The 21,992-nt window shown below is 37.5% G+C and overlaps 1 protein-coding gene across 22 annotated transcripts in view; it reads left to right on the top strand.

Annotated features, from left to right (window-relative positions):
- KIAA1328 (KIAA1328 ortholog) overlaps positions 1-21,992 on the top strand; it is a 402,667-nt gene that overhangs the window by 314,794 nt on the left and 65,881 nt on the right. For 21 of the 22 annotated variants that reach the window (XM_074022571.1, XM_074022560.1, XM_045378041.2 and 18 more), the window contains one exon: positions 15,220-15,401. The exons of the other annotated variant lie outside the window; for it this stretch is intronic. In XM_074022571.1, the coding sequence (XP_073878672.1) occupies positions 15,220-15,401 (182 nt within the window). The remainder of the gene's footprint in view (positions 1-15,219; positions 15,402-21,992) is intronic. 22 annotated transcript variants of the gene reach the window in all.

Below are 21,992 nucleotides of genomic sequence, written 5' to 3'. Positions count from 1 at the left end.
CTTCTTTTCTAATACCAGCAGTGAAATTGTTTTTCCTCTAAGCACTGCTTCTTTTGTTGTTGTTGAGACAGGGTCTAAGTCTGTCACCCAGAATGGAGTTCAGAGGTACAATCTTGGATCTCTACCTCCCCTGACTCAGGTGGTCCTTCCGCCTCAGCCTCCTGAGTAGCTGGGACTACAGGCACACACTACCACACCCAGCTAATTTTTGTATTTTTCTGTAGAAATGGGGTTTCACCATGTTGCCCAGACTGGTCTTGAACTCCTGGTTTGAAGTGATCCTCCTGCCTCCACCTCCCAAAGTGTGGGGATTACAGGCATGATCCACCATACCCAGCCAGAACTGCTTCTTTATCCCTCAAATTTTAATGTTATTTTTTTTGTCATTCGTTAAAAAATATTTAGTAATTTATCCTGTGATTTTGCTTTACCTATGGATTATGTAGAAATGTGTTTAATAGGCTGGTTGTGGTGGCTCACACCTGTAATCTCAACATTTTCAGAGGCTGAGGCCGGTAGATGACTTGAGCCCAGGAGTTTGAGACCAGTCTGGGCAACATGGTGAAAACCCATCTCTACAAAAAATACAAAAAGTAGCCAGGCATGATGGTACATGCCTATATTCCTAGCTGCTCAGCAGACTGAGGTAGGAGGATCCCTTGAGCCAAGGAAGTGGAGGTTGCAGTGAACCATAAACGCACCACTGCATTCCTACCTGGGCAACAGAGTGAGAATCAGTCTCACAAAAAATAAAGAAAGAAAAAAGAAAAGTATGTTAAATAATTTCCAAATACTAGAAAGATTTTTCTAGATGTTTTTTATTTTTAGTTTAACTCGATTGTGGTCAGATTACATATTCTATAAGCTTTTATTCTTTAGAAATGTATTGAACTTTATTTTATAACCCAAGGTATGATCTATCTTGGTCAGTATTCCATATGCACTTATAAAAATGTATAAGTCTGCTGTCGAGTGTAGTGTTCTGTACATGTCACTTCGATCAATCGATTAATAGTATTGTTCACTGCTTCTTTAGCCTGCTGAATTCTGGGGGTTTATTTTTTGGTACTATGAACTGATAAAAAAAGAAATGTTAAAATATCCAAATATGATTTTAATTTCTCTACTTTTTCCTTCAGATTTATCAGTTTCACGATATGTATTTTGAAGCATTGTTCTAGATGCGTATGTATTTATGATTATTATGTCTATCTGATTATTTGCCCATTTTATCATGATGAAGTATTTCTCTTTGTCTCTGGTAACATTCTTGCTTAACATTTAATTTGTTTGATATTATATAATTCCAGCCTTTCATGTGTACTGTTTTCATGGCCTATCTCTTTTCATCCTTTTATGTTAACCTATTTGTTATTTTATTTTTAAAGTGTTAACTCTTGTAAACAACATATGATTTTGTTCTGCATTTTTCTCTAGTCTGACATTTGAATGCTTAATTCATTTAAATTTAACTTAATTATTGATACTGTTGAACTTAGATCTACCATTTTGCTTCCCCCACTCCCAATTTATTAGTTTATCTTTTTTTGTTTGTTTGTTGCTGTTTCTCCTTTTCTGCTCCTTTTTTGGGGGAAAGGGGGGATAATACTTTTATTTGTTCAGTTTTTAAACTTTGTCATTCAGGGATACGTGTGCAGGTTTGTTATATAGATAAACTTGTATCATGGGGGTTTGTTTTACAGATTATTTTATCACCCAGGTACTCAGCCTGGTACCCAATGGTTACTTTTTCTTCTCCTCTACCTCCTGCCATCCTCCACCCTCAAGTAGGCCTCAGTGTCTATTGTTCCCCTCTTTGTGTCCATGTGTTCTCATCATTTAGCTCCCACTTATAAGTGAGAACATGCAGTATTTGGTTTTCTGTTCCTGCATTAGGTTGCTAAGGATAATGACCTCCAGCTCCATCCATGTTCCCTCAAAAGACATGATCTTCTTCTTTTTATGGCTGTGTAGTATTCTGTGGTGTATATGTACCACATTTTTTTAATCCATTGATGAGCATTTAGGTTGATTCCATATCTTTGCTATTTTGAATAGTGCTGCAGTGAATATTGGCGTGCATGTGTCTTTATGGTAGAATGATTCATATTCCTATGGGTGTATACACAGTAATGGGATTGCTGGGTCGAATGGTAGTTCTGTTTTTAGCTCCTTCAGGATAATTCCTCTATTATCTTATTAGCTATATGGCTTTGCGTTTTCTTTGGTGATTTCTGTGGAGATAGCAATAGGTTTCCCTAACTTACTACAGTCTACGTAGTGTTAATGCTGTGCAATATTATGTAGAATGTAAGGCATTTTTTATTGCTAACATATGTTTACTTCCCCATTCTTTGTGACATTATTGTCATATACATTCGATCTTAATACTTTAGGAATCCCAGTGATACTGTTTTTGCTTTAAACATTTATATTTCTTTTAAAGAAATTAAGAGAAGACTAAGAAAATACAGCCTTTCATATTTATACATGCACTATTTCTGATGCTCTTCATTTCTTTGCGTAGATTCAGGTTTCAACATGGAAAAGATTTTATTATTTCTCATAACACAGGTCTGTTGGCAACAGCTTTTCCCTGATTTTCTTCCTTGGAAAATGGTATTTCTCCTTCATTTTAGAGAGATCTTTTCATGAGATGTAGAATTTCATTTGACAGGTTTATTTATTTCTTTTCAGAGCTTTAAAGATACCAATGTCTTCCAGCCATAATTGTTCTAAAGACATATTGACTGTCCTTGATCATCATTCTTCTCTATGTAATTGATGTTTTTCTTGGTTGTCACCAAGACTCTCTTTTTATTTTTACTTTTATTTTCAACAGTTTGACTATGATCTGTAGGTCAGAGTTTTTCATCAAATTTGTGGAAAATTCTGCCATTGTTTTTCTATTCCATTCTCCATCTCTTCTCTTTCTGGTACTCCAGTTGTATTTATTAGACAGCTTAATATTGTTTCTAAGACACCTGAGACTTTAATCATTTTTCTTCAATCTTTTCCTCATTTTGTTCTTCAGATTGGGTCATTTCTATTGATTCGGTCATATAATTTATTTTCCCTTTGTTCTTCTATCTTCGTTTTAAATTTTTATTTCAATCAATGTAATTTTTAGTCCTAGAATATCCATCTGGTTCTTTTTTAGGCTTGGTATCTCTGTTGAAATTGCCTGGCCGTTCACTCATTAAAACCATGTTTTTCTTTATGTCTGCTATGGTTTGGATGTTTGTCTCCTCCAAATCTCATGTTGAAATCTGATCCCCAGTTTTGGAGATGGGACCTAATGGAAGGTGTTTGTGTCATAGGAGTAGAACCTTAATGAGTAGATTAACTCCCTCAGGAGTGAGTAAGTTCTTACTCTGTTAGTTCCCGTGAAAGCTTGTTGTTCAGAAGAGCTGACATCTCACTCCTCTCTTTCCCCCTCTCTCACCATGTACTCTCTGCACAGTACAGTTCCCCTTTGCCTTCTGCCATTAATGGAAACAGACTGAGGCACTCACCAGGTGTGGATGCCCAATCTTAAACTTTCCAGCCCTCAGAATTGTGGGCCAAATAAACCTTTTTACTTTAAGAATTACTGAGTCTCAGGCATTCCTTTATAGCAACACAAAACAGACGAAGACCGTGTCCAGTAACATATTTATAATCGTTAATTTAAATGAAGTTCTTACCTGCCAGGTTCAACATGTGGGCCATCTTTTCGTTGATTTTAAATTATTGATTTTTTTTCCTTGACTGTGGTTAACATTTTGTTTCTTTTTATGTCTGGTAATTTTGTATTTTGTCCTGAATATTATGGATGAAACATTTACAGATAGGGGTTTTATGATCATTTTCTGAAGAGTGTTGATTTTTGCCCTCATCTGCAATGTACCAGTTAGTCACCTTTGAACTAATATAGGTTTGGTTTTATGCTTTGTGAGGGCAGATCTCCAGAAAGCCTGGGGTGTTTTCCAAGCCCCTCTAAATTGGTAGGAGTCACTCTCCAAACTCCTTCTTTGTATATTTCATTGAAGCTTGATTTTGGTCTTTGTTAGAGAAGTTTATGATAAGCCTTCTTCTAGTATGTGAGCTTTCTAGTATTCTTAGCTGAAGTCTAGGACATTAAGATATCCCTCCATTCTGTGTCAGAACTTAAATTTCTCATAGTATTGTCCAATTTGTAGCATTTCTATATAGTTATGTGTCAGTTAGTGATAGGTGTATGTTCTAAGAAATGTGTTAATAATCATTGTGCAGACATCATAGAGTATACATACACAAACCTAGCCTACTATAGACCTAGGCTATATAGTGTAGCCTATTGCTCCTAGGCTACAAACTTGTAGGGCATTTTTTTTCTTTACATTTTTATTTTTATTTTAAGTTCCAGGGTAGATGTGCAAGCTTGTTACATAGGTAAATGTGTGCCATGGTGGTTTGCGGCACCTATCAACCCATCACGTAGATATTAAGCCCAGCATGTATTAGCTATCTTTTCTAATGCTCTCCCTCCCCCAACCACACGTCCCAACAGGCCCCGTGGTGTGTTATTTCCCTCCCTGTGTCCATGTGTTCTCATTGTTCAGCACCCACTTATAAGTGAGAACATGCGGTATTTGGCTTTCTGTTCCTGCATTGTTTTGCTGAGGATAATGGCTTCCAGCTCCATCCATGTCCCTGAAAGAAAATTATCTTGTTCCTTTTTATGGCTGCATAGTATTCCATGGTGTATATGTACCACATTTTCTTTTTCCAGTCTATCATTGATGGGCATCTGGGTTGATTCCATGCCTTTGCTATTGTGAATAGTGCTGCGGTGAACATACGCATGCATGTATCTTTGTAATACAATGATTTGTATTCCTTTGGGTATATACCCAGTAATGGGATTGCTGGATCAAATGGTTCTAGAACCTTGAGGAATTGCCACATTTTCTTCCACAATGTTAGAACCAATTTACATTCTCACCAGCAGTGTAAAAGCATTCCTATTTCTCTGCAACCTTGCCAGCATCTGTTGTTTCTTGACTTTTTAATAGTAGCCATTCTGACTGGCATGAGATGCTATCTCACTGTGGTTTTGATTTGCATTTATCTAATGATCAGTGATGTTGAGTTTGTTTTTATATGTTTGTTGGCTGCATGAATGTCTTCTTTTAAGAAGTGTCTATTCATGTCCTTTGCCCACTTTTTAATGGGGTTGTTTCTTTCTTGTAAATTTGTTTAAGCTCCTTGTGAATTCTGGATATTAGACCTTTGTCAGATGGATAGATTGCAAAAATTTTACCCCTCTATGTAGGTTGCCTGTTCACTCTGATGATAGTTTATTTTGCTGTGCAGAAGCTCTGATAGAATCAATATTGTGAAAATGGCCATACTGCCCAAAGTAATTTATAGATTCAGTGGTATTCCCATTAAACTATCACTGACATTCTTCACAGAATTAGAAGAAGCTACTTTAAAATTCAAATGGAACCAAAAAGAGCTCATCTAGCCAAGACAATCCTAAGCAAAAAGGACAAAGCTGGAGGTACCACACTACTGCACTTCAAGGCTACAGTAACTAAAATAGCATGGTACTGGTACAAAGACAGACACATGGACCAATGGAACAGAATAGAGGACAGAGAAATAAGACCACACATCTACACCTATCTGATCTTCGACAAACCTGACAAAAACAAGCATTGGGAAAAGGATTCCCTATTTAATAAGTGGTGCTGGGAGAACTGGCTAGCCTTATATAGAAAATTGAAACTTGACCCCTTCCTTACACCTTATACAAAAATTAACTCAAGATGGATAAACACTTAAATGTAAAACCTAAAACTATAAAAACCCTAGAAGAAAATCTAGGCAGTACTATTCAGGACATAGGCACAGGCAAAGATTTCATAACGAAATCCCCAAGAGCAATTAAATTGCAACAGAAACAAAAATTGACAAATGGGATCTAATTAGAGCATATTACTGTACTGAATACTCTAGGCAGTTGTAACACTATGGTAAGTATTTGTGTACCTGAATATAGAAAAGGTATAGTAAAAAGTTGATATTATTATCTTGTGGGAGTACTGTCATATATTTGGTCAGTTGTTGACTGAAATATCATTATAGAGTCTGTGACTGTATTTCTATTCTGTTTTCAACCTTGTAGCAGCTACTCTTTGGTAAGTCGTGCAATGAAAAAGAAAACCAAATAGGAAATCAACAACACTAAAAGTTGATTCTTTGAAACTGTAAATAAAATTAATAATCCTTTTCAAGATGATCAACCTACTATGAAAGAAAAAAGATTACCAATATCAGGACCTAAAAAGGATATATCACTATATGTTTTAATTATATTTTTAAGTATGGAAGGAATGTTGTGAACAATTTTTTGCAAGCACTTTTGACAACTTAAACAATATAAATTCCTTTAAGTCAATAATATACCAAGATTGTTACAAAAAAGTAGAAAATTTGAATAACCCTATATCTGTTAAAGAAATTTAATTTCTAGTTAAGAACTTTCCCATAAGTAAACTATACACCTATCAAAACTTCACTTGCAAATTCTACCTAGTATCTATTGAAGAAATAATGTCAGTCTTACAAAGATTATTTCAGAGACTAGAACAGGGTGTCTCAGCCTTGATACTATTGATGTTTCAACCAGATAATTATTTATTGTGAGAGGCTGTCCTGTGCATTGTAGGATGTTAAGCAGCATCCCTGGCCTCTGCCTATTAGATGCCAATAGCAGCCCCGAGTTGTGACAATCAAACACCTCTGCAGACATTACCATATGCCTTCTGTGTGGCAACATTCTCTCCTCCTACTACACTTGAGAACCACTTGGACTACAGGAAGAAGGAACTTTTCTCAACTTCTTTTGTGAGGTCTGAACCTTGTAAAGCCATTAGAAGAAAAGAAAATGACAGGCCAATCTTCCCCATGGACATAAATTCATGGACATAAATGCGGGAAAAAAAAAAAACCCCACAAAAAAATCCTTAACAAAATATCAGCAATTTAAGTTCAGGAATATGTAAAAAGCATAATACAGCTTGACTCAATAGACTTTATCCCAGGAATGCAAAGTCAGCTTAACATTTGAAAATCAATCAATGTAATTTGCTATATTAGCACAATAAAAAAGATTTTAATCCATTTTAAAAATTAAAGAAAAACTCCATCTCAAACAGATGCAGAAAAAGCATTTGACATAATTCATCCAGTGCCTATTCATTATAGGAAGAAAAAAAAGACCTCTCATCAAGCTAGAAAAATGATAGTATCAACAGAGATACATCTCTTTAATAATAAACACCTTTAGGAACAAGTTAAAGATGTCCACTCTTGTTCACTTTTATTCAACATTGTATGGGAGATTCTAGTGTGATCAGGCATGAAAAATATTGGGAAAATATTGGGAAGAAGTAAGCGAAACCGTCTTTATTCTCAGATAACATGATTGTATACATGGAAAAATACTAAGGAAGCTACAGAGACAAGTACTAGAATTAAGTGAATTTAACACAATCACAGAATACAAATTCAATGTATAAAAATAAAATTTATTTCTATGTAATAACAGTAATTAGCATAGAAAATAAAAGAAAGCATTTATAGTAGCATCAAAACCATCAAATAATTAAGAATAAATTTAGCAAAAGAAGCAAAATATCTCTACATGATAACCACAAAATACTGCTGAGACAAATTTAAGAAAACTAAATGGAAAGAAAGATATGCTCTTGAATTTGACCAGTTGGTATTGTTATAAATATCAAAATTTTTTTCCAAACTGAATCTTAGATTCAATGCAATTTCAGTCAAAATACCAACACACTGTTTTATAGAAATTGGCAAACTTATTCTGAAAAATATATGGAAATGTGAAAGGACTAGAATAGCAGTGACAGTCTTTAAGTTATTCTAGAAGACTACATTGAAGGACTTATGCTACCTAATTTTAGGTATGTAAATTAAAGTTATGTAATAAATACAGGTTGGTATTCACCTTAAGATACATAAATAGATTGATGGAAAAGAATGGAGTCCAGAAACAGACCCACACACTCATATGCTCAACTGTTTTTTGACAGTGGTGCCAAGCAATTCAGTAGAAAAAGGAAAGTTTTTTAAACAAGTAATGCTAGAAATATTGGATATAAATATGGAGAAGAAATGAACCTTGATTGCTACCTCACATCCTAGCCAAAAAATAATTTGATCTTGAGGCATTAGAATGTGAGTGGTATGAGAAGGGCATCCATAGAAGGGGACAGCTGGGCATAGAATATCAGAACTTGTGCACGGTGAGGAGGGCTTCCCTATGGGAACTGCACTGGTGTTGTGTGGTGGAGCTTGAGCAGAATGAAAAGGAGGTATCCATGTGGAGTTTGACCTTGCATGGGGTCTTGTTACCCAGAGGGATGAGGAGAGCTTCCTTAGGAGTAGCCCAGTCATGGCTGGGTAGGGAATGGGTTGTAGGGGAAGAAAAACTTTTTCTTCAGCCCTCACAGGTTCTTAGTTGGAAAGAACCTATGTTTTTTTTTAAAAAAAAAAAAAAAAAAAAAAAAAAAAAGATTAACAAGAGAAAAACGAGCATACATTTATTAGCATGTGTGTTTCATATGTACGTGGAAGAAACTCTGAAAATGAATAGTTACCAAAGAGGTAGTTTTCATTTCAGCTTTTATAGCATCTTCAACAAGGAACAGTAAAATTTTAGAAAACTAACGAGACAAAGGTAAAGGACTTTAAGTTCCTAAAGGTAGCAAATTGAGTCAAGGAAATAAATGACAGATAAAGGCTAGTTGGTAAAGCCTGTTCGTGTAGATTCCCTGGTGTCATCTCCAGATGATGAGGATCTAAAGTTTCCTTCAGTGTTTAACCTTTGTTCTCCCTAGTAGAAGGCAAGCAGGGTACCTTTTGTCTCTGTAAATCTGTGTTCAGCTTTTAGGCAAGTTAAAGGGAGGGCAGAGAGCTTTCCTGTGTTTGCTTTTTCTTAATTGTCCTGAGCCCAACAATCCTTCATTTTGTTAGGTAGCACATTTTGTCTCCTGCAGTGTCCACAGTGTCCATGCAGAGGCGCACTGGCAGAAGCAGCCCAGAAGCATGTGGTGTGAGAGGAGTAGGCTGGTAAAGGATGAATAGCTGTGGTGACAGAATATTATTTTAATACAAAAGTATTAAGTAAGTAATTATGGTACAGGGGCTAAAAGGAAATTATTTAAGCAGTTAGAGAGGGTAAGAGAGTCCTCAGTAAGGCTTCCCTTTTAACAAAAAGCAGCCCCCGGATCATTTCTTTTCTAACAAAGAGCAGCCTGAAAAATCGAGCTGCAGACATAGATAACCAAGCTGGAAGCTTGCATGGGTGAATGCTGGCAGCTGTGCCAATAGGAAAAGGTTACCTGGAGGCCAGGCATGTTCAACATGGAGGCTCCATCTTCCTTTTTCTTTGTCAACCACATGTACCATAAAGGAACAGGCAACATGCTGCTGGCAAGGTAGAGAACCCATCTCCATAATAAAAAATTAGGGTAAGGTGGCCACCTTCTTCATGCACTGTGAAAATGGCACACTTGGTCCGACCAATCTTTTGGGCCCTATGTAAGTCAGACACCGCCTCCTCAGGCTTGTCTATAAAACCCCATGCATTTAACCACAGAACCAGAAAAACCACTCAGGAGCCCCTCTCTCTCTGCAGGAGAAGGAGCTTTTCTCTTTCTCTCACGTATTAAACCCCCGCTCTTAAACTTACTCCTTGTGCGTCTGCATTATTGATTTCCTTGGTTTGGGGCAACAAATCTCGGGTATTATCCCAGATGAATGATGCCGCTTCAATTATATTATGGAAAATGGCTAGTTTTTTTCATTGTTGGAGAAGGGATATTTCTATGGAAAGAGAAGAAGCTAAAATGAACCCTGCTGGTTTAGAGTTGGAATTTTGAAGATATTAGTATAAACTCTGTATAAACTCATGTTTTTCAATATAGAGATACCTATATATAGCAATTACTATATAGGTACAGACATGTATTCTCTTTCCATATCCACAGCAAGGACTTGGAAGCTGTGGCAATCTAATAGCCTTCCCCACCCCCCCACCCCCCCCCAATACAAGGTACCAGACCTTTTCAAAGAAATGGCTGGTTCCAGGGCTGGTTCTGAAACTGGACAATATAGCAATTATTTAGGTATGATATGGCCAGCACCTGAATCAGGCCATTGGAAATGAACAGAGGAATTAATAGGTATCTATCTGTTTCTTCAACCTAGATTTTATGGTCTTCTAAATCAAGGACTTGTTCTTTTTCTGGGGGGAAAAAAAAAAAACTCATGCCAAAATTTGAGTATTTCGTGTGCTATTTTTTCTCTTATACTCTCATTCCCTTAAATGTCTACCTTTCCTCCCCTAATTTTCCTCACGTCACTAACACCCCTTTCCCTCCTGGTGTCCCCCAAGGATTTCCTGCTGGTGCCTTAGAGAACCCCTGTTTCATAGGAAATGCACTCTTTTCATCCTGCCTTTTTCTAAAAGAATGTTTTCTCCCACTCTTCACAATAACTCAGTAATTTTCAATCCTATCTGGACATTAGAATCACCTATAGAGCTTTTTTTAAAGGAAAGGAGAGTGAGAGAGGAAAGCAAACAATATCCAGGTCCCACCCTAGACTGATTAATTCCGTTTTGACAAGTGGGTGGGACTCTGTCCATCACTCTTATTAAAAATTCTCTAGATTATTTAAATGTATTGCCAAGCTGTGAATCACTGCCTAAAATCAGCATCTTTTCTGAGAGCACCACTTCTAATAGAGGCCATTCTTTCTGTCACATTTGATAAACAACAGAGAGAGGAGTGCCAGCATTTTTCTTGCAAATCTCTTTATTTATGTGAATCTAAATATATGTCTAGTTTGACTGCAGCAGTCCATCCTTTTCCATCGTTTGTTTTCCATCATTGTCTCACTAGGACCTTGACATCCCACTTAAAGTCACTTTCTCCCCCATAACTCCTACCATCATTCCGTGAGATCCCAATATGCATATGGTTGATCTCTCCATTGCCATAACTAAAGAATTTTTGCCTTCCTCAGTTCACTCCAGCATCATCCATGGCCACACCCAGAGTTTGCTATCACCCACTATGGCTTCATCAGAAAAATCATTGAGTCTGTCATCCCAGCCTCTTCCTTTTTAGCTTATGTTCTCATGTTTCTCACATATACCATACCAAGGGTTTTTATGTTTATGGTGTTGTTGCTATTTTATTTTTGCTTTACCTTAAAGGGATAGCTAAATTATTTATTTCCCCTCATTTTTCTGCCAGTCTTTCAGTCCCTGTTGCCTCACTTTCTTCCTGGACCGAATGGTTGACCTAAACTACTTTAGTATATTTATTTCCCTTGATCCCCAGTCAGCTGCATTGTCCCAGTGAAATCCTAACCCTAGTTCGAGCTCTCACACCGTTTTCTCTGCTTTTTAATCTCTGTACCTGAGCCCTGCTACAAATGGATGATTTCTATTTATGTTAGGGCCTCAACATTTCAGGAAAATCTTTTTCTTTTCATTTCTATTTCAAATTCCCTCAATACATACTCCAAACCTTCACCTGTCTTTTCAATACCCACTTGACTCACAAGAATGACTGTATCTCCTCCTACACCAAGGAAATTGAAATTGAAGCATATTCTTTCTCAACTCTGTCTCCCTCAACCCTACCACCTCTAAACTCACTCAGCCAATAGCAAAAAGCCATGGAGTAACTGATCAAATTACTTTCTTGAGATATCTTCTCAGATGTTCCATAAGCACCTCAAGCTGCACTTAATTTTTCCCACCCTTCCCCAATCTTCCTCTGTATTGCTTATCAACCCAAAATTCTGCCAGTCGTTTTTGACTTTTCTCTCCCTCTCTTTTACATCAAGTTCTGTCCTTTTAAATCCTAAATATTTCTTAAACGATGTCTTTCTGTTCCTACCACCGCTTCTCTATTGGAAATGTTCATCTCTCACCAGAGCTATTTCAGCAGCTTTCCGCCTCATTCAGTTTCCTGCAGCCCATTCTCTAAATGGTGCCAGAGTAATTTTTCATAAATTCAGGTTGGATCATGTCATTTTTCTCCTGAGAGCCTTTTAGTGACTCCACCTTGGCCGCAAGATAGCGTTCAAGCCCCTCAGTATGGAAAACGCAACCTTTCATTATCTGACCTGCACTGTCTCACCTGCTTCATCTCCATTCCTCCCTATCACACACCGAAAATTTAATGCTGTAACAATACCCAGCTATTTAACTTTCCCAAAATATGAGCTGAAGTTTCATATGTTGGTATATTTGCTAATACTGTTTTCTTTTACCTAGAACATTCTTACATTTTTCCTTATCTTCCAAGGTTAAGTTTGAATATTTCAGGAATCTCCTTCTGTTATGCAAATAAAGTTAGGTGCCTAGCCCTTGCGCTCTCATAACATCCAGTATATTCCTGAATTACTGCATTTGGCATATGGTATTAAAAATTCTGTTTCCACATCTATCTCCCCCACTAACATCTCTTTAAGAACAGGAACCAGGGCTTGGCCAGGCGTGGTGGCTCACACCTGTAATCCCAGCACTTTGGGAGGCCGAGCGGGCAGATCACAAGGTCAGGAGTTCAAGACCAGCCTGGCCAACATAGTGAAACCCCATCTCTACTAAAAATACAAAAATTAGCCGGACATGATAGTGTGCGCCTGTAGTCCCAGCTACTCAGGAGGCTGAGGCAGGAGAATTGCTTGACCTGGGGGGCGGAAGTTGTGGTGAGCCAAGATCATGCCACCACACTCGAGCGTGGGCAACAGAGTGAGACTCCATCTCAAAAAACAAACAAACAAACAAAAAAAGAATTACCTCATTCTTTTTAGTGGCTGAATAGTGTTCTTTATGATGAATATGTACCATAATTTATTTATTCATTCTCTTATTGAATGATATTTGCTTTCAATTTTTCACTATTACAAATAATTCTCCAGTGATTATCCTTGAACAAATATTCTCATGCTGTTGTTCATATAATTCTGTAGGAGAAATTCCTTTTTTTTTTTCTTTTTTTTTTTTTTCTGAGACAGAGTCTCACTCTGTCTCCGAGACTGGAGTGCAGTGACATGATCATAGCTCACCGTAAGCTCAAACTCCTGTGCTCAAGCTGTCCTGCTGCCTCAGCTTCCCAAGTAACTATAGGCACATGCCACCATGCCTGGCTAATTTAAAACATTTTTTTTTTCTTTAATGATGGGGTCTTGCTGTGATGCCCAGTCCAATCTCAAATTCCTGGCCTCAAGTGTGGGATAAAAGTAGAACTGTTGAAGGAGAGATGCATTTTCATTTTGTGTTAACAAGTCACTCACAAAAAGGTGATACCCATTTGCAGTTCCTGCAATAGGTATTAAAGTGCTCTTGTCGCCACACGCTCACTGACACTGAGTATTAATGGAAGATCTGCTCTTGTTTGTAGCCCTAGGAAAGAATCCAGTTTAGAGGAGGAGTTTGTAAGTTATAAGAAAAAGAGATGATTGACAGGCTATAGTCACAGAGGGGATGGGTCAAGATGGTATCAAGAGTGCAAATAAAAGGTAATTTTTTTTGAGACATTAGGAGAGGAATAGTAGATGGGTGAATATGGAAATAAATACAAATGAAGGAAGAAATTTTTCATGTAGTCATCTTTATTTTAGGGAAATTAGAAGCCAAGTTCCCAGTTGAGATGGAGGATTACCAAGATGGAATTTTGAATAAAGGTACAGAAAAGCTTCTTTGAAAATGCTGTAAAGAAGCAGAAGGCAGTCAGTATTGGGAGTTCGACTGAGCTGAGAATGAATCAATTTTGGAGAAGCCAATGGTTGGGGTCACATTAATTTTTCTACAAGAACAAGCAGAGATGTAGTCATTGGATTTGCCTGGGTTTGGGGCCTCTGGGTTGACATAAATTTATATAACATTCACAATAAGGTACTTTTATTTTCCGTATTTTCCTGTTCCATGAGTGCAATTTGTATAACCCTAAGTTACACATCTTCTGGTTGGTCTGCAGAGGAAAATGACCTCTGTGTTCTGATTTTAAAAAAAAAGGAGAGAGTATCACTTGTACATTTCCTTGTGCCTACTTTATTAAGCCATATAACTAATGATTTTATTTTCTTTATATAATTCTGAACATAAAACCATTTACATTCTTGGTTTTTATTAATAAATTATGATACAAGCAAACACTGCTAAAAATTCTGATCAGTATAAACCAGAGACATTTATAGAAGATTATGTGATTTGAATACTGGTCAAAGGCCACCTGGAATAAGTGATAGACCTGGCAACACTCCATTCAGCTTATTCTTGTCTAGAGATTCCCTCTGCTTCTGGGGAGTTTAAACATTTTAATTTTAGAATCTTGTGTTTTCAGTAGCTGCCTCTATGCGTTTCCAAGTCTTTTTCTTTAATTTTCACATTATTTATGGGCATGGGGAAGACAAAACCAAAGTGTCATGAGTTTGTTGTGAACAAACATGAAGAGGGAACAATGAGAGAGAACACATCATTAGAATATTTCTCCCTAAAATAAGAAAATATTATAAGAGGAAATGTGCTAATGGTGGGAACACAGTTTAATAGAGAAGAAAATATGTACGTGTGTTCATTTTCATTAAAATGCCTATTCTATATTTGTCTTGTTGACCTTTCAATGAAATTGTGTAAGTATGGAGTCTAGTTCTTCTACATGCACTGTTACACTACTTCTTACATACTCTGGGTACATAATAAATACCGATAACAATTGAAAATTAGAAACACAAATGCATTTGTGTGAGGCACATTGGTGATATTTTAATCCCTAGTATTCATTTTTAGTACTTGGAAAACATCTTAGATATGCAAGTCTTGTTTTAGCATACTTTTTATTTCTATAGATAGCCTGGTTCTTAGTCATACTCTGCGACTTTATTAGCTGTTTCATCAGTTTGAATCTTATTTCCCCAAATCCCAGTGTGAGCTTTTTGAGAATAAAGACCATTTCTTTTCCAAAATTGTTATGACAGGACACAAAATAGATGTTGAGTAAATTACTTAAATTACACCTCAATAAAAAGTAAGATAAAGTTCTTAATGAATTGCATTTAAACCCATATTGAATTTAAATATCTGTATGCTCTGTGTCCCCTTCTGTGCCTTCAACAGTTCATTCATCGTTGTTCTTTCAGTTTATTAAAGTCAAACTGCGATGGCTGGCTGCTTGGAACATCATCATCCGTTAAAAAGTACCAAGAAACCCCAAACAGTGGAGAGAATAGGAAGGAGAAGAAGACAGTTGGGTTTCATTCGCATATGAAAGATGATGCCCAGTGGTCATGTCAAAAGAAAGATACGTATAGACCCCAAAGAGGTAAGTTTAACAACTGTAGTGGCAAAATGAGAAGCTGGTAGGTGAAGGTAGTTGCTAGCCAGTGAATTTCAGATGATTTCCTACAATGCTGAGCAAAAGTCAAATGTTTACGCACTGAAGTGTGCCTGCAAGGCCACAGATAACACATTTACTAGATTAGTGAATTGTATCTGCGTTTTTTTTAGAACACTGGAATGAAAAACTGTATCCAACTTGCCCCTCTTTTTGCAAGCAATAACTGTTAAGAATTAGTCAGCAGTAAGTGTGGTCATAGACTAAAATAATGTTCCAAGTGAGTAAAGAGGGTAAGATACTGAACATAAATCTGGAAAAATAAACCCTAACAACTACAGTTAATCCTCAATTGACTGGAATCATGGGGAGGGTGGAAGAGAGGTCATGGACAACTCCCCATATTGTGACTAAAGCAAAATCTCACAAGTGTAAAGCATATTTTGCCTAGCAGTCTTTTTAAGTGTCAGTAATACTTCCTGTTATTTGTGGTAGATTTTAAAGAAATCAATTATAAATAACTATGTTAAATGTTGAGTGAAGCAAATTTATTTGTTTCCCAGTTCCAGGAGAGGCTTTTGGCTTAATCTATCCTGGCATCCTTACAGGATCAACTTTGGAAAAGAATGGAGCAAATCTGAGCTTTATTGTACAGAAAAGATGTACAGGAAACAAAGGCCCAAAAAGATGTCTGAGCCCTCTCCTGCTCACACTTCTTTCCTAGGTGTCTTTTTTCCCTTCTCACAACCATTAATCCTGATTTCCTTCTTATTTACCTGTTTTTCTACTGGGCCAGGACCTTTCTACCTCTGGTGTCATGCAACCTACTTTTCATAATCTCTGTAGCCACTCTTACATTTATTTATTTGAAAATTGGGCAGTGCTTTGTGAGATCTTGCAGTTGTGTATCTCCCTGCCTTTTTTCATCTGCTACTAGCTCTGTCATGCTTTTTTGGTTTGATTATGATTAATCTAGAAATTGTTTAATCCTATTCCACATAATTGAGAGATGATAATTCGTTCAAATTTTGGGAGGGAGGACTATCCACAATTTGAAATAAAAGCAAAAGTACGTTTTGTTTGACATAAGGCAAAGAAAGGTTTTGTAGACTTCCATTGCTTTAGAACAACTTAGAAGTTTCTTTTTGGACATTGCTTCCAAAAATAAAACTTAAATTGAAGAAACTTTATGAGGTAGAATCTTTACTTTCTCTGTTAGCAGTCCTTCAGAAATGGAAAACCCTTACCTCAGCTTCCTCTGCTCTTAGTCATTGCACTTTGGAGAGCGAAGAACTAGTCACAACTGGTGTGGTGGTTACACTGCGAAGCTTAACATAGTCTTCGGTTAACTTGTCTTCAAATTTGTGTTGTGTGGCAGCACTAAGATAAAATGGCAAAATGAGAAAAAATATAGTGTAATAGCAAAAGAACAAATAACTTGTGTTATTGGTTAAGACCACAGCAACAGTAGAAAGCAGCAATTGAAAAGGCACTTTGAGAAAGATATCATCAGGCCAGCCCTTGCTGTGGTGGAGGTTAATCTCTCCTGGGCCTAGCTACAGAAGCCAGAAGCCTGAAAAGGGCTTGTGTCCAAAAAAAATCAATTTCTAATTTGAAACAAAATCATTTTTGACTAACAGGGGTTCAGAACCCATTACTTTTTGCTGTATAGTCTGCTGACATTTCAGCACTTTCTGTTGTGCACAATGAATCCTAATAGTCATTTTATAATGTTGCTATACCAATCAATTTAACCAAGAGAAAGCTGTTACAATTCTGCAAAGTTTTCAGGAACAGTTTTCACTCATGGTTTTATTTTTTCTTCCATTAGGCTTTTTTCCCCTTTTTTTTTTGTGGGGGTGGGGGAAGGTTGTAGTGTTGCAGTAAAAAAAAAAAAAAAAAGAATAGAAACTTTTTCATCTTTTTAAGAGTTTTTATTTTAAGGCATTCACAGAAACTACTGACTCTTTTCTACTCATGAAGAAGACCGTCTTGTATTTTCCTTTTCTTTTATTCTAATATGGAGCTTTTAGCAAAATTATGATCTACATGACCATTAAAGAGGCTAAAGTTGCCCCCCTTTGAACCATTCTGCCCATTGCACAGCTAGTGTATGCAGATTATAGTACAGGGCAAAGTTATTGCATTGGCATTTGCTGTGGCACCCAACCAAATGGGAGATATAAACTTTCCATGGATGCGCAGTAGACTTGGAAACCCTGTTTATCATAAAGCCGATGACCTGGCACTAATCACCTAAGTTACACTGCTTGGTTTAGCACCTTCTTAATTGCTTTAATACACTTTTCTTCTGTCTTATATCTTTTGTTTCTTTTGCTGTTATCCTTTACTCATTAAGTACTACATAGGACATTTACTACAGGACCATTAATCTTTATTACCAGTCTCTTACTCCCTTACCTCTCCTATCCTCCTCACCATTCTGCCAGCTTTATGATGCTAAACATGTGGGGGAAAAAAAAAAACAGACTATTGTCTCAAGAAACAACCTTATGATAGCAAAGATATGTACAGTATTGTCAAAATTACACTTAAGATATATAAACTTGTTCATTCATCAGTTTTAGTTGCTTTTATTGAGCAATGTCAAACAGGGAGATAATACTTGGGAAAATCTAAACTTGAATAAAGAACTTTTAAAAGGCATAAATCTGGAAACACCTGATCTTCATTCCTCTTTTTTCCTCCCTTGCAGCCTCAAAACATTTTCCACCAGCTTGCCTAGAACCTCCCTTTCCTGAGCAATCATCAATATTCCCTTTTATCAGAACCCTCAAAGCTGAGGGCATTTTTTCTTGTTATGGTGATGGGCTAGCAGAGGCTGTGAAGCCACTGAGTGTGCAATTTCCAGAACTGAAATGTTAAACCTCTGAGCTTGGCACTGCCCCTTCCTAAGTCAGGCTGTAAAACCTGACTTTGGCCGCTCCCTTCCTCCTTTTCATTCCTCCTTCATGAAACTCTTAAATTCCCTTAAAATGTTGGCAGAGGCTGAACCTAGGATAATTTGGATTTACCTGATGGTATAGATTGTGCCCTTCATTTTGCCTTTGGGGTTTTCTTAGGTTATATGATTTTATATAGCAGCTGCCACTGGTTGAGATCCCCTAGTAACTCCCAAACACTTTTTTTTCCCCACTGGACGATGATTATTCTAGACTCAGCTGAAGTAAAGAATAATCTCAGAAGCTCCTAGTTGTTCCCGTAAGTGAGCCTGTGCTTAAAATGACGTTGAGTACTCTTCATAACCCCAGGTGGATTAAAGTAGGTGACATGCTTAAAGAAATGAACAATTGGAGTGTCCAAAGTACAGAAATCATTTCTATCTTGCCTCTAAGGAGCATTTCTCATGTTTCTTTAATTATTACCATCATGATCATTATTCTTTGTTCAACCATAAAGGTACCTTAAGATACTACTTCTGATACCCAGAAATCTCAGCTGAAGATACACCAAAAGTTGATGTCTTTGTCAACAGCACATAGAATGCAAGCATCATAGAGGGCTATGAATAAACCCAGATATGTAGAATAAATTTTCCTGGCCAGTCCACTAAAAAAAGGAATTCAAATGTAGGAGACTAGTGTTAAGAGTTGATGTTGATATATATGAAATATTATCACCTAAACCAGAGGGCCTACATTTCCCGTTCTCTAAAATGGAAAGAAATTTCTCAAAACACTATGTGGTTTACTTATTTATTGTATATGTTTTGTATCTTCTCCCTCAGAATATAAGTTCCATATGTTCACTGTTGTATCCCCATCTCCTACAACATTGCTTAACATGTGGTGTGGTAGGTACTCATTATACATTTCTTGAATGAATTAACATAACGTTGTATATATTGGTTTTTCTTTCGATGCCCTTATTCTGTGACTCAGGTAGACTTTTTCACCTCAGTACCTGCTGTGATTTATTGATTTAAGCAAAATATATGCTTGTCTCTTCAAAGTTCTTATGGTGATCAATTGGTAATGCTAAAGAGAAATCAGTAGAGTGGGCTCTTAAAAATAGTACTGGTCAGGTGTGGTGGGTCACGCCTGTAATCCCAGCACTTTGGGAGGCTGAGGCAGGAGGATCACCTGAGGTCAGGAATTCGAGACCAGCCTGGCCAACATGGTGAAATCCCATCTCTACTAAAAACAGAAAAAATTAGCCTGGTGTGATGGTGCATACCTATAGTCCCAGCTACTCAGGAGGCTGAGGCAGAAGAATTGCTTGAGCCTGTGAGGCAGAGGTTTCAGTGAGCCGAGATCACTCCACTGCACTCCAGCCTGGGTGACAGAGCAAGACTTTTGTCTTAAAAAAAAAAAGTGCTGCCTTAGGAGTCAAGAAAATATGGGGGGAGGGGGTTCTATTGTCTTGTATTCTAATTGAAGTTTAATTTATATACACTAAATTGTAGAGGCTTTAAATGTATAGTGTGATAAATTTTGAAAAGTATATATACCCGTGTAACCACTACGCCAGTTAAGATATAGTACATTTCCATTTTCAATAAATCCTCGTCCTCTTTTCTAGTCAATCCTCCTGAGGCCTTTCCTCTTGGGTTGCTGATGGCTGCCTTCTCACTGCATCCTCACATGGCCTTTTCTGTATGTGCATCCCAGGAAACGCTTCCGCTTCTTATAAGGACACCAGCCACTCTCAGGCCTACCCCTATGACCTCATTCAACTTAACTACCTCTTTAAAGGTCTTGTCTCCAAATATAGTCATATTTTGAGGTGTCCTGGACTTTAGAACTTCAGATTACTTAGGGAAGGCACAACTAAGTCCATAACCACTTTCTTTCCAATTTTTGTGCCTTTTCTTTCCCTTTCTTATCTAATCAGACCATTTAGGGGTTTTATTACAATATAGAATACAATGAAAAAAGTAGACTTCCATGCCTTGTTCCCAACCTTGTAGGGAAAAGATAGTCTTTCACCATTAAGTATGATTTTAGCTGGAGGCTTTTTTTTTTTTTTTTTTTTGAGAAGCAGTCTTGCCCTTGTTGCCCAGGCTGGAATGCAATGGCGCTATATCGGTTCACTGCAACCTCCACCTCCTGGGTTCAAGCAGTTCTTTTGCCTCAGCCTCCTGAGTGGCTGGGATTACAGGTGTGCACTACCAAACCCGGCTAATTTTTTTTTTTTTTTTTTTTTTTTTTTTTTTTTTTTTTTTTGAGACAAGAGTCTTTGCTCTTGTTGCCTAGGCTGGAGTGCAATGGCACAATCTCGGCTCACCAAAACCTCCGCCTCCCGGATTCAAGCGATTCTCCTGCCTCAGGCTCCCAAGTAGCTGGGACCACAGGTGCCCACCACCACGCCCGGATAATTTTTTGTATTTTTAGTAGCAACAGGGTTTCACCATGTTGGTCAGGCTGGTCTCAAACTCCTGACCTCAGGTAGCCACCACACCAGGGAAGCTGGAGGCTTTTTGAAAATGCTCTTTATCGGGCTGAGAAAGTTTCCTCCTAGTTTGCTGAAAGTCTTTATCATAAAGGGGTGTTGAATTTCATCAAAATTTTTTTCTGTGCTTATGATCATGTTATGTTTTTTTCTTCTCAGAAAGTAGTTTAATGACTACACTGATTGGGAGATATTGGGGTGGTAATTTTTTTTTTTTTTTTTGGTAGTGACCTTGTCAGCTTTGGGTATCAGAGTTATGCTAGTGTCATACATGCATCAGGAAGACATCAGTGGAAATGGTGTGGTAGGTACCTTCAGGGCCTCATCTCTCCCAAGAAACAGTGAAAAATCTTGCAAAAACTGTCAGAATCTACCTTATCGGAACTCTGGAGGATAGTGAAAGATTTACAGAAACAAAACCGATTCTTAGGAGAAAAGCTACTGAAGCATTGTAGGAGGACTTTTCTAGAGTTAACTTAGTCTTGCCCTACCCCAAGCTTGCCCAACCCGCAACCTGTGGGCCATATGTGGCCCAGGACAGCTTTGAATGTGGCCCAACACAAATTTGTAAACTTTCTTGAAACATTATGAGATTTTTTTTTGCAGTTTTTTTAAAGCTCATCAGCTATCATTAGTGTATTTTATGTGTAGTCCAAGACAGTTCTCTCAGTGTGTCCTAGGGAAGCCAAAAGATTGGGTGCCCTTCCCTCCCCTCTTCCCAGCGTGGCAGCAGTCTGAAAGATGGCAGCCTGAGTTCCAGGTGTTAGTATCTGCTCTCTGGAGAAGCACAGCAGACTCTGTTCTCAAGGGATTGTTTCTCTGTTTTAACCTGTCTGTGGATTCCCTAAAGGGCTGAGACCTGGAGCCTGCCTTTGTTTTGTTTGACTAAACTTTCTCTGGGCAGAGAGTGGCTACATATAGGACATTCCTTGAAAACACTGAAAATCAGATGAACACACCACTGGCGCCTGGGGTTTAAAAAAGTAAATAACAATGAGGCAAACAATAGACACACCAAAAAGTTAGATAATCTAGAATAAATGGAAGATCTGAATAGACCTATATAACAAGTAAAAAGATTGAATCAGTAATCAAAACCTCCCAACAAAACAAACCAACGACCAGATGGCTTCACTGATGAATTTTACCAAACATTTAAAGAATTAA

The sequence above is a fragment of the Macaca fascicularis genome, chromosome 18, assembly GCF_037993035.2.
Source record: "Macaca fascicularis isolate 582-1 chromosome 18, T2T-MFA8v1.1".
In the NCBI taxonomy this organism is placed as follows: domain Eukaryota; kingdom Metazoa; phylum Chordata; class Mammalia; order Primates; family Cercopithecidae; genus Macaca; species Macaca fascicularis.
Note: the sequence above shows the minus strand (reverse complement) of the source record. Positions and strands in the feature narration are given on the sequence as shown.